Source organism: Anoplolepis gracilipes, chromosome 2, assembly GCF_047496725.1.
Source record: "Anoplolepis gracilipes chromosome 2, ASM4749672v1, whole genome shotgun sequence".
In the NCBI taxonomy this organism is placed as follows: Eukaryota; Metazoa; Arthropoda; class Insecta; order Hymenoptera; family Formicidae; genus Anoplolepis; species Anoplolepis gracilipes.
In genome coordinates, this window is record NC_132971.1 from 16,466,277 (window position 1) to 16,478,749 (window position 12,473).

At 40.1% G+C, this 12,473-nt stretch overlaps 2 protein-coding genes across 4 annotated transcripts in view; one reads left to right on the forward strand and one right to left on the reverse strand.

Annotated features, from left to right (window-relative positions):
• The window catches only part of LOC140675109 (discoidin domain-containing receptor 2), a 146,334-nt gene that overhangs the window by 125,166 nt on the left and 8,695 nt on the right, over nt 1-12,473 (forward strand). For all 3 annotated transcript variants that reach the window (XM_072909184.1, XM_072909201.1, XM_072909192.1), the window contains 3 exons: nt 1,762-1,867; nt 5,255-5,486; nt 10,271-10,729. In XM_072909184.1, the coding sequence (XP_072765285.1) occupies nt 1,762-1,867; nt 5,255-5,486; nt 10,271-10,729 (797 nt within the window). The remainder of the gene's footprint in view (nt 1-1,761; nt 1,868-5,254; nt 5,487-10,270; nt 10,730-12,473) is intronic.
• The window catches only part of LOC140675134 (uncharacterized), a 216,023-nt gene that overhangs the window by 86,162 nt on the left and 117,388 nt on the right, over nt 1-12,473 (reverse strand). The window lies entirely within an intron of this gene.

Consider the following 12,473-nt stretch of genomic DNA (forward strand, 5'->3'; position numbering starts at 1 on the left):
ATTACCAGAAATTCCTGCGTAATTGTTTTCTCGTCTCTTGAGACGTTGAAAGTGTAATAAAACTTTATAAATTATTGTTTCTTGAATTTTTCATCATCATACCTCTATTTGACTTTGCTCGTAACTCAAGGAAACGCTCAAAATAATTATTCATATGTAGAAATCTAAGATAAAAAAAATTTTGCTTTTTGTTTTTGTTTACCTTATAATATAACCCTTATAATATAACCCCTGATAAAAATTTTCGTTTTTTAGTTGCCTAAAATTTTGATAAACAATTATCCATCATTTTCAAAAAATATAATTTTATTATACATATATAATTTATGCCTTCTATTTTTATGGATGCATTGAGATTGACGTATTCCCCAAAACAGAATTGTTAAAAATCACATATTTAAAAAAATTCTCGAATTTTCGAAAAACACTTTATAAATTTGTTCCCTTTACTCTAACTTTGTATATTCTATATAGATTATCTCATGTTAATAAAGATTACTGTTAAAAATTTATAAAAACAGATGAGAATTTAAATGAACACCTGTATACTATGTTGAAATTTTTAACTTTTCTTCATTTAAACTCGACATTTTCGGCAATGTTTGGAGAAGAGTGTAGGAAATGTTTACAATCCTCTTATTTACGTCAGATATCTTTTCGGTGCCAGACATCCGCGACGATGAAGAAAGAAGCGGTCGGAAGAAAAGTTTGTGGATTTAAGATCGTTGGACGAGTAAACGAGCTCGATAATCGTTGACGGTTCTGACGATGGCTCAGGAAACAGCTGTCGTTAGGATCATTCGGGGTTGAATTTTCTACTCGGATTTATCGAGTTTACCGAAGCGCCGCGATTTCTTGCTAAAGAGCTGTATATCATTCGCTCGTTTCCCGGGAATCCTCACCCGATCTTATACCACGCTAACAGATCTACTTTGATCGTTCCACAAGGTACAACGGCCCCACTCGCTTTGATCGTCGGCGAGCCAGGGCGAATATATAATTTCAAGTCATCCGGTACTTATCTTTCTTCGATTCTCCAAATGGAAATCCGTTCTTGGTATCGCGTTATAAGCGACGTAATTATCGCGATGCGTCGGCCGATAAAAACGGCGCTCCGGAGCGGCGCCTGCCGTTGCCTTTTTCATCGTTTTCGTCCGCGCGGCATGCGGTGTTGACCTCGAAAAAAGTAGCCCCACGACGCATAATGAAAGCCTGATTAACTCCAGTTCTTGTCGAAAATAACTGCGCGACTGGACGGCACGCCTCTCGAGAAAACTTGTTTAAAGCAGCTTTTAATTAACAAGGAAAAATTAGACTGATGAAAGCGTAACACTAATACAAAACAAATGATTTATTAATTTTATTATAATTTCTAATAGTTATAACACTCTTTCTTTGACAGTTATAATTTTTATTCCGCTTATAATTTCAAGCAAATCATTATAGAGAAAAGGAGAAAGAGAGATAAATTGTAAATTGTAATAAAAAAGTATATGTAATAAACATTAAAAAAAAACTATAAAATAAAAGTTAATATTCAAACAAGAAAACAAATTATTGTGAAAGAAAAAGTATCTCAGATTTCACATCGCAGAGAGTATCGTATTATTAGATTATTAAAGTTCTCTCGTGCATATGTGTAGGTGCTTAATTTTAACACGTCGTCTAAAGTGGGCTTTACACGCAAGGTTTATATTCATATCGTTCATTTGTTCTCAGTCGAGGCAAACATATAATTGAAGCAATTTCCTTTATTTGCAGCACAATGCATCGCACCCCTGGGGATGGAGACGGGCGCAATTCCCGACGCGGACATCACTGCGAGTTCTAGCTTCGATAGCGGAAACGTCGGGCCGCATCGCGCACGGTGAGTGAATTACTGATTTGTTTATGCAACACATCGCGCACAAATCCGACGCGATACAAATCCGGAAATTTGATCATATTAACTCCGTTACGGACCGTGAAAAACGCAGCGCGACGTGCGCTCGGGTCGCGAGATACGTCGACACACTCTCGTGTATGGTATAGGGCATACGGTTTACGGATATTCGAATCAACTTGACCATTCATTCATGCTATACTTGTCGAGTGTGTGCTGTCTATTAACTAAAGGGGCTTTACCCGCGTGAAAAATTCTCGATCTATCTACTCGAACTCTCGACGTGGCTATTTAAGACCAGCGAATCCGGCAGAAGCTGTGGAGCCGTCGTCTTCGTCGAACGCGATAAATCATCTATAAGTCGAACGATTCGACGGACCGCACGGACGACACGTCCGTCATCCTGTCTGTCCTCGAGATAGTCCTCGACGATCGACCGGTCACAACGTATATTAATCACGCCCTACTAAACTGCAACGTCTAATTCGGCCTTCAAACCGCAATGAGGATTAATGACGCGCAGCGTCCCGCATGCCAGGGCCATTTGTATCGGCCGTTCCAAAGCTCTTAGACGTCGTTAACGTGCCCGTCGCATACTCCTTTGATTATGCGTGTCAGCTAATTACCATTCCGGCGGGACAAACGCGAACGGACGAACAGGGAACAGCGCGACGAGGGACGGATGTCCAAACACAAGGAGAATCATCGGGACCACCTACCGCGCTAATAAACTCGCACTCGCGCAAGACATTAACTCCACCGGTGCCCTTTCGCCCGTAATTGAAATTCTACCGCATTAACCGAGCCGTGCGTGAATTTTCAATATTCCGCGGAGTGTAATCAACTCGTCACTATTAATCAATCATCGGAGCGCGAATATAAAAGAAAATTAATGCGTTAAATTAATCGCGAATGTATTCAGGCACGGGATAATCATCAGTTAATTGACAAAATAGAGATACGTTAAAGTCAGTAATAATAATCGATCACATCATGCGAATATCCCTTCGCTGTAACGTCGATATCGTTCCTCCAGACCGCGTTGTCGACTAAAACTTCCTTGACGGTATTTTCATGGCTTCGTGATTTGCGGGCTTCCCGACGAACACCCTATTTTCCTATCCGCTTACTACTACGCTTAAAATACTACTTCTATCTGCATATACTGCACAGATTGTATTGTAATCGGAAAAGCACGTCTTTTTATAAGATCAAATTAAAAAATCCTATAATTTTAATAATTTTCTTTTTGTTTTAGAATTTGTTGTAGGTAACACAAATTTGTTTGATAAATTAAATTATTCTTCTATATATGTTAATTCTTTATATAAATCATTTATATAATTTATATATAATATAAATTATTTATTATAATGTATTATTATTACAAGTGTCAATTATGATGAACCGCACGATATACATGAATAAATGCATAAGAGTCGAAAAATATCCTCTCGAGGAAATATTCTCGATCATTCAACCCACTGTCGGAGACTACTATTCTATTCACCTTATAGCAACGAATCATTTCTCTTCAGACAGTTCCCAAGTCCGATCTCGAAGCCACGCGCATCCTTCTCGTCCGACAAACCATTCCTCTCGATAATCGTTCCCTCTGTCTAAGGACGGGCTCCGATTCCGCCGACGTGGCAGCTCGCAGTCCAAGTCGGCGTAATCGCCCGTTCAAAGATTTATCGCGGACCAAGAGTACCGTGCACGCGGAATGTCTTTGATGCCCCGGACTGTATCAAAGTGGCAGCCAGGCAGTTCGAGGTCTCTTAATGGGCTATGAGTTATGATCTTTCGCGGTGGTAGAATATTATTACTTTCTCGTTCTCGCTCCCGCTCTTCTCGCATCCGTCCCGTTTCCATCCGTGCGTCTCCGTGCGTCTCCGTGCGTCACGCGCTTTCTTTTACTCGCTCTATATATGCGTTTTCGTTTCTCCTTCTCTCTTTCTCTTCTTGTTTTCTCACGTTACTGCAAAGTATCTTCTCTCTCTTTCTCTCTTATATTGCCAAACCACGTCGGAAGGTGCCCTTAAAGACACAGCGAGTCCTGGTCGGCTGCTTTTACTGCCTTCAACGTCAAAGCAACACTTAAAGTTCTGACACTTCAGAAGGCGGGTAGCTCACCTCTTTATTGCGCGAGAACATTTTTGTTCGACGCCGCGTACACGAGTTCCGCCGCGGATTCATTTGGCTCCGCCACTCGCTTCTTCGGTCTCGCCCCTCTTTTTTTCTTTCCTCCCTTAAATTTTTCTTCGGCGAACAATTTTCGTCCTGTTTCGTACGCGAGATATCTTCGTGTAAAATTCGTGGAGGATTCTGTTTGGAATTCTCGAGAAAATGCTTTCATAAAATTTTCACGGTTAATAATCGTGATAAAAATATTCACGTTGCATACCTTTTACTCGCAATCAGTATATAAATATTTTATTTATTAATAAATCTTTAAGAGATAATACAACTTTATTAAATTATCGAGAATATAGCGTTATATACCATATATAATTTACGGTGAATGAAAGAATCCGAAACAGATTTGCTCTCGCCAACTTAATTTACGAGTCGTAGAATCATCTATACTATGACATACCACGCAACACGTGCGTATTTCACAGTCGTATCGTACAGACAGAAGGAGGGTTTTTTAATGCCACAGACGAGTCCGCGAAAGGTACCTGCGAATACAATTATTAACCGGCTTTAAGTGGCTTCATCGCGTTCCCGCGACGGTGCCAGCTCATCTTTAATTCATGTCATCCGGGGGACTCGGTTCGATCGATAAATTATAATTTCACCCCGTATCGCGCGTTGGCGAGCTGACGGTTATCCGTCAGACACGCAGCCGATCACGTATTTATACGATTTCCTCCGAGCAACGCGATGTCGAGGTTTCCGTTCGCTCCCTATAAACTATTCTGTTTCGTTATGACCATGATAACAATTTTCTTATCAACGAACGTAGGCGCGAATCCCTTACGCACTGTGTGAATCCTGAATGTTGAAAGGAAAACTTCAATGTTACAAAGTCGCATATTCTCCGTTCATTTCGTATTCAGCAATGTTTACATAATTCTGAAATGTCATTTTCCCTTACACTCTCCAGTACAAAACTATAAATGAAGAATATCGCGAAACGAGAAATACGGTAAACCTCTCAAATTTACATGCAGATAAAAATGTATGAATCCGTAAAAACATCCGCAAGACGGGAAAGTTGAGAGCTGAGCGCGTTTGGCGACTATTTTCCTTTTCACGAGGGATTCCCCCAGAGAACCTCTCTTTCCCCTCGACAATCGTAGCGCGATAAGAAAGCGGGAAAGAGAAAATAAAGATCCGTAATCCCAGAGCAAATATTTATTCTTCCAGGCTGAAGCAGGAGAGCCACGGAGGTGCCTGGTGTCCAAAGCAGCAGATCACGGCGGAGCCGCGCGAGTGGCTCGAAATCGATCTTCACACGGTGCACATGATTACAGCGACTGGCACTCAGGGCCGTTTCGGTAACGGTCAGGGCGTCGAATTTTCAGAGGCGTACCTGCTGGAATACTGGAGACCGAAGCTGGGAAAGTGGGTCCGCTACAGGAACTTTCGTGGCGAGGAGGTGAGTCTTATTATTTCAATCTTTCTTTATACGAATAATGATCGATGAGTATAGCTTGTTAAACAAAAGAAGACCCCTGTCGGGGCCAATCATTGAAAACAATCCAGAATAATCGAGGTCAAGGATATCTCGAAATAGTGCGACATAAAGTAATCGATATATAGATTGTAAAGTAGCAAATTGGAACGTATGGAGAGATTTATCAAACGTGTATTTTACATACACACACACACACATAGACTACATCACGTCTGAGATTGCGAAATTTATTATACATAATCTGCTGTCCTGGATATATCCAGTCGCACGATTTGCCACGATCAATTTAATCATGCAAACCTTATACAAAGACATTTCGCCGAACGATTTCATTCGATACGGCAATCCAAGCCGCGAGAAGGAGTTACGTACAGACAAAGTCCCGCGGTTAAATTTAGACGCGAGCAATACGCATAAAGCCAAGCGCGCGCAGATTATCCGTTATTGAGAATGATTTGCAGTGGTATCCGCGGACAGCAACTAAAGGATGACGTTAACAAGATGTAAATCTTCACTGTAATACACCGCGCTGGAAAGTCTGGGTACATGATGTAATTTATATACCGGTAACCATGAACCTAAGTCTTTAATTAGCGTCGACTCGCAATAATCACACGCTGCCGGCGATTTACTCGCTCGGCGAAAATAAACTCCGCGCAGTCGCAACCGGCGAATTTCGGCGAAAATGGTGAAGTTTGACGTGCGATCCGTGAATCTTCGCCAAACTAACTGACGTAACGCGCGTCGAAATTAAGGAAACGTCCGCGTACGTCTCGTAAAATCACTCATGTCAGCGCCCGGTACGTTACTTATTTAACGCATGCCTGCTCGCATTTCGCCTCGCAAAAATACACTTCGAGCGGACGACTCTAGGAATGTCATCGATTTTCGAAACGACGAAAGGAAAGAGACAGGAGCGTCCGGTTGAGTCAAGGTAACTTTCCTTGGGAGTTAGCGGGCAGGGTGGTACTACAAGCTTATTTGTATAGCAGGGTGGATCAATAAAATGAGGGAAGGAAAGGTCGTAGCGTGCACGCGGGTTAGACGATTTCAGCTCACCTACATAGACGTACCTGTACCTGTCTGAATACGCGAATCCTTCGGTAGCACAAGTATTCAATGAAGGTCGAACTCGAAAGAAAGAACGATCTCAAGCCATATTTGTATGCAGCTGCGAAGCCATTTTCTTTTACGTATATTATTTCTCTGACACGCGCGGAGACTACGTACTCTTCTAACATTTTCATCTACGTACTTCTCAAAATCAACCAACGAATGTATGTAGTTTAAGGCATCGTCAGGTATTAGATATTAAAATGATAATGCGATTCTTAAATTTTTCTAATGACATATCAACATTTGTACTTGACCACTGATATCGTAAAACTTGAACCATCAAAAAACTGAATGAAATATTGCAATGGTATACATTTTTCTCGTTTTGATAAATATAATAAAAGAAATTTATGAAAGTATTTAATTATAAAAAAAAAAGATCTAAAATTTAATGTCAAGAATTATATATATGGCAATTATTTTCATTAATTTGCACAAGTCAAATAATAGTCTCGTAGAAAAAAAATAAACACTTGAAAAATTGTTTTATTTCGCGATATTCTCATACCTCGTATAATTCGCCTGTACGCGCGATGTACCTGTTAGAGAACGGAAGGAAGGGGCCACCCAGAAAATAGCGGCGGTGGGGATAAACCTGCAGAAATTTGTGTCTCTTCCTCCCGCTGCGCGCTCCGCGATGTCCCTCGCTTAATTACACAACGACACTCGGCTTATCCGACGCATAATCTTTCTTAACAACCCGATCCGTATGGGTGATGTCGGTAGAAACCATGTGGTCCTGTCATCGCCCATATTTTACGGTCAATGATTTCGAATGCAACGATTATTAAAATTGATGTCATATATAAAATAATTCTTTTTAATATTCTTTTTAATATTCATAAAAGAATAAAAGAATGGACAACGTGCATTTTTTGTCTTTTATATTTTCGGCAATCATCGCTGACCATAGCTGACTATAATATATAATATTAATAGATATCACTATATATAATGCCTGCGTAAGCACATAGAAATGACAGTAATATTTATCATACATAAATCTACATAATCATGTTGTACCGCCCAATGGGCGTTTCCTCTTAAATTAAGCTATAGGATGTCTTATCCCTCACGACCTTTCGCGACGACATGTAACCATCAACGTCGCCTCTAAGACGATTCAGCTACCGACAGTAGCAGCCTACCATCGCCGATGCAAGAGCAACACACACGAAACATTAACATAAAATGGGCGTTGGTCTCGTCCTCACGCTCACTTCGCTCACGAGTCGCTCGTTGGAATTCGCCTACGACGAAAAGAATGACGAGAAACTCTGGCAACGGTCGAGGAATAATTTGAGAGACGATCGTTCGCCTCGCCACGGTGCTCGAGAAAAATCTTTTGCGATAAAAGCAGACCGCGCCGCATGCGGGCCGGTATGCGGCGCGCGTGGGCGCGAAGATAAATATCAGAACTACTTATTTTTCCTGGCGTACGTCTCAACGGCTCGTAAATGCCGTCGTAATTTGGTCTCCTCGCTCGATGCCGCGAGTCTTTCGGGAATTAAGCTCCGCCGCACCTTCCCGAGAACCCTGGCACCGCACGCGAAATCAACCACTGGATTTCGTGTGAGTCATCTTCGTGAAAAAAATCGATAGCGCAGTCGGTCGTGTCGCGTCGAGTCTCGTGAAACTTGGGATATAAAATAATCATGCGCGATATATACGCAGGCGATAATATCCAGTGTATTTTTTACCAGCCGAGTCGAAATATTTTATATCGATGGATGAAATCTTTTGGATGTAAAATGAAAAACATAACAGATATATAAATATAGATCGTGAAACCATTACAAAATTGCAATATACATTAGCAATCTAAAAGAAAGCCTACAACAACATGCTATGTGGATTTATATATTTTAAAACTACATATTTTTCTGTAACATTTTATATACTTTGTTTTTGTAATAAATTTTTAAGTCTTATTAACGCGATATGTTAAGATAGAAAGATTAAAAGCCCCTATAAATCGATGAAAATTCCTCTGCTCGCTTTTAGACGTACAAAAATAACCATTACTCTAAGTACAATAATCGAGGAGAAACAGGATGCTGTTACGTACACTCTGTAAAGCTATACACGTAACTGTCAACCTCCGGAAACGCCCACGATGCGGTTCCGTCGCCTGGCAGAAAATTTCTCACGTGTCGGTTCATTGTATTTGCCCGTCCAACGCCTTGGTACCGTCCGTTTCAATGTGCTAAACATCAGGTACCGTGTCGCGGTGCAAATAAAACGGTGTCAGCTACCGGCCCCAATTACCGCGCCACCCGGCGCGGAACGTGCCGGTTCGCGCGGTCACGAGAATCATCTTTAAACATGTTTCCCATCACAATCGTAGTTCATTTCTAGTAAATAGAAAAAATAAAAATACACGAAAAGAGAAATAAAAATATAATCTAACAAAACTTAACATGCACGATTAATTTGATTGTTGGATATTACAATAGATAATACGGGAAAATAACAACTCTGATAATTTTATATATAATATTAAATAATATATAGAGAAATGGTAATTACTAATTGCCAATTAAATTAAAATCGAGTTTATTGGTTTATTATTGGAAAGCACTTTTCGTTTCACTGACCATATAACGTATAGTTTATTTACGAGTCCATAATTGAGTTTCACGAAAGTTCTTAAAAGAGTTTCAATATCTACTATCTCTATAAATGTTTGTTTGTATTTTTTTACCGCAAGACGAATGTCTATAATTAAATTTGATCATGGTGCGTATTGTACGCAGAATCGATTAAGTGTATTAAATTGATTAATATCACGATATAATAGAACATTATTTAATGCTCGACGAGTATAACCATAATAGGAAAGAAGGAACAGGCGTATAAAGGGTGAGATAGAAAATAAAAGAGTGTTTGCACCTGTCGGGATCACAACGGTGATGGTTACACGGTCACGTAACCGACCATACGTGAGAATCTCGCGAGCGAGTCAGGAGGCGCTGGCGAGATCATAAGTGGAAAATAAGAGGTCCTTTGTTCCAAAGGGCCTCTTCCCTCGGCGTCGTCCGAGAAATTCCCGATCCTATCCGGCGATATATACGTTTCGACCATCGCTCGCGCGCTCGACCGATCGAATAGAACGAGCCTTGTTCTATGTGAGACAGCGCACCAAGCCTGAAATCACGCTGCGCAGAAATACTACGGTGCGTCGTGGCGTAATTTATATTACAGCTAGCGAAAAATTTCACTATCTCGCCGTCTGAATGTCCGTAAATGAGGCAAGGGTCAAGATGCTACATGGACGCTGATTCATCTCAGGCATCAGAGAAAACCGCGTCTATCTATTCACTGATAACTTAACATGACGCGTAGCATGAATACTATCATTTGAACACATCGTATTATATTCCGTTCTGCCAATCATTATCTAATATACATATCTATATAGTTTGTATACAAGTTAGAACATAATTTGCGCGTCTCTAACGGTACCATCTATGAAGCATCTTTATATATTTCAGTATTTAGCTCTCAGATGTTTAACACATGAAAGGGAATTCAAATAAGAAGATGAAATATTTTTTTGAAACATATTACCTGTAGGTTCGCGCGCGATATAATACTAAAAATTAATTTCTACTATTTTATTTGTTCAGGTTATTGAAGGGAACAAGAATACCTATCTGGAATCAAAGAAGGAGTTGGAGCCACCGATATGGGCGAGCAAAATTCGTTTCTTACCCTACAGTTATCATCGCCGCACCGTTTGCATGCGCGTTGAATTGTACGGCTGTCCCTGGAACGATGGCATCGTCTCATATTCGATGCCTCAAGGTGACAAGCGCAACAACTGGGAATTCTTCGACGCGACTTACGATGGTTATTGGGACGGACAGCTTCTCCGCGGCTTGGGACAACTGACGGACGGCAAGGTCGGACCAGATGACTTTAAAATGAGCTACTATGACAGCTATGACAGAAGTCAGGGATGGGTCGGCTGGAAGAACGATACAAGGTCCGGACATCCGCTCGAGATCAAATTCGAATTCGACCACGTCAGAGAATTCTCGGCTGTTCACATTTACTGCAACAATCAATTCCCCAAAGATGTGCAGGTAAGATTTCTTCAACGTTCTATACTTTATTATTATATAGAAGATATTTGATTTGTAAATTTACTATACACTTAGAACCGTAGCAGGCGCCCATAAATTAAACCGCATAAATGCTTATTATTATCACGCTTATATTTTCGTAGAAACATATCTCATTTTTTATTATTTGCGTTCAAGTACATATTTTTTACGATAAATTGTACAGTATTAGAAAAACGCTCGAGACTGATTTATGATTGTGATTGATTTATGGTTGATCTCGAGATTCTCTAGATGTCTGCCACTATCATTAGCTACGTACGTTCATTTATCATATATCTTGTTATAAACTTCGACTAAGATAACCATAGCGACTGTTTTTCTTGTACGTATTTGTACGATAATAAGCAAGAAAAACTATAAATGGATATGCGTACGGTATAAGGAGGAAATTGGAATGGCTCGCAGCAGTGACTTGCCGGTGAGAACGAAACGGCTGTTGAATAAAGTAGGCGGAGGACGGAGAAAAAGGCGCAAAAAGGAAAGACGGACAGTCGCGGCAAAATGTGCGCGAAGATCCTCCGCCAGCCTTTAATCCACACCCAGAGAATAAAAAAAAAAAAAGGAAAAAAAGAAGCCGTGAGGTTGAGGAGACGGTGTATACGGCACGAAATCCAGTTTTCACGTTGGAGTCAAGGTCGGACGTAGGATGGGTAACGAGGCGCAACAACGGTTAGCCCCTGGGTTCGGCTGAAACGGACGGAAGGAGAAAAAGGAAACGACTCGCGGGTTGCTGGATCCGCGTTTCACTTGAAGCGGCTGCGTGGTGGCCGTGGCTTTACCGGAGACGTCAGTTTTTTCGCGAAAATTTTTCGCCCCTACGATCTTTTTTACGCCCGAGTGTTTACATAATGGCTCGCTGAACTCGGCTCTAATGGAAGTGAGATGTATTTTAATAAAATAATTCGGCACTTAGAGAGAGAGAGATACTCGAGATAACAGAGCGTAAATATTTCAAGAAAAGTGTCCAATCAAAACTAAACGAGTAAATTGAAAATAATTTGTGAATCATAGCAGAAAATTGTTTTGTCAGCTTTGTAAATTAAACCACTCAATAAATTATACAACTCCATTACGTTTACCAATAGTACATTATTAGAGTTTAATTAAATGTTGAATATAATGTAAATATAATTAAATATAATAAAAATATCTATTTTAAAATCATATAGATACAAATTAAACTTTATTTAGTATGAAAATTTTATCATGCCAGGAAAATTCGGATTATATAAATACAAAAAAGTATATTGAAATATATATTTGTTTTTTTAGTTTCAAAAAAATCCAAAGCATCATAAACCCTTGACGATTGAGAATCATCAAACTTAATTTTTTTTTTTTTCATAGAAAAAAGTAATTTTTATTTATAATTAAAAGAAATGTAATAATAAATTTTAATAGTTATATAGTTTAATAATTAAACTACTCTCGTGTATTCGTCATTCCGTAGAATTCGTGCAGTGAATTAATATGCATGATGTCAACAGTCACATAATCCTCACGCGAGGAAGTTATGAGACTTAATAGGCGCGACAGTTGGCCGCGAAAATTTTGTGCTCCGTCGTTATTCCGTGCGGAAATCTCGGTATAATGAGCCGCGAAACACTTTCCTACGGTATCAAGATTTATCTGAATAGAGCGTCTCATTACCCGGCTTGAGCTCGATTGTGTGCCCGCGATCGAGCCGACTGGAGAACCGACA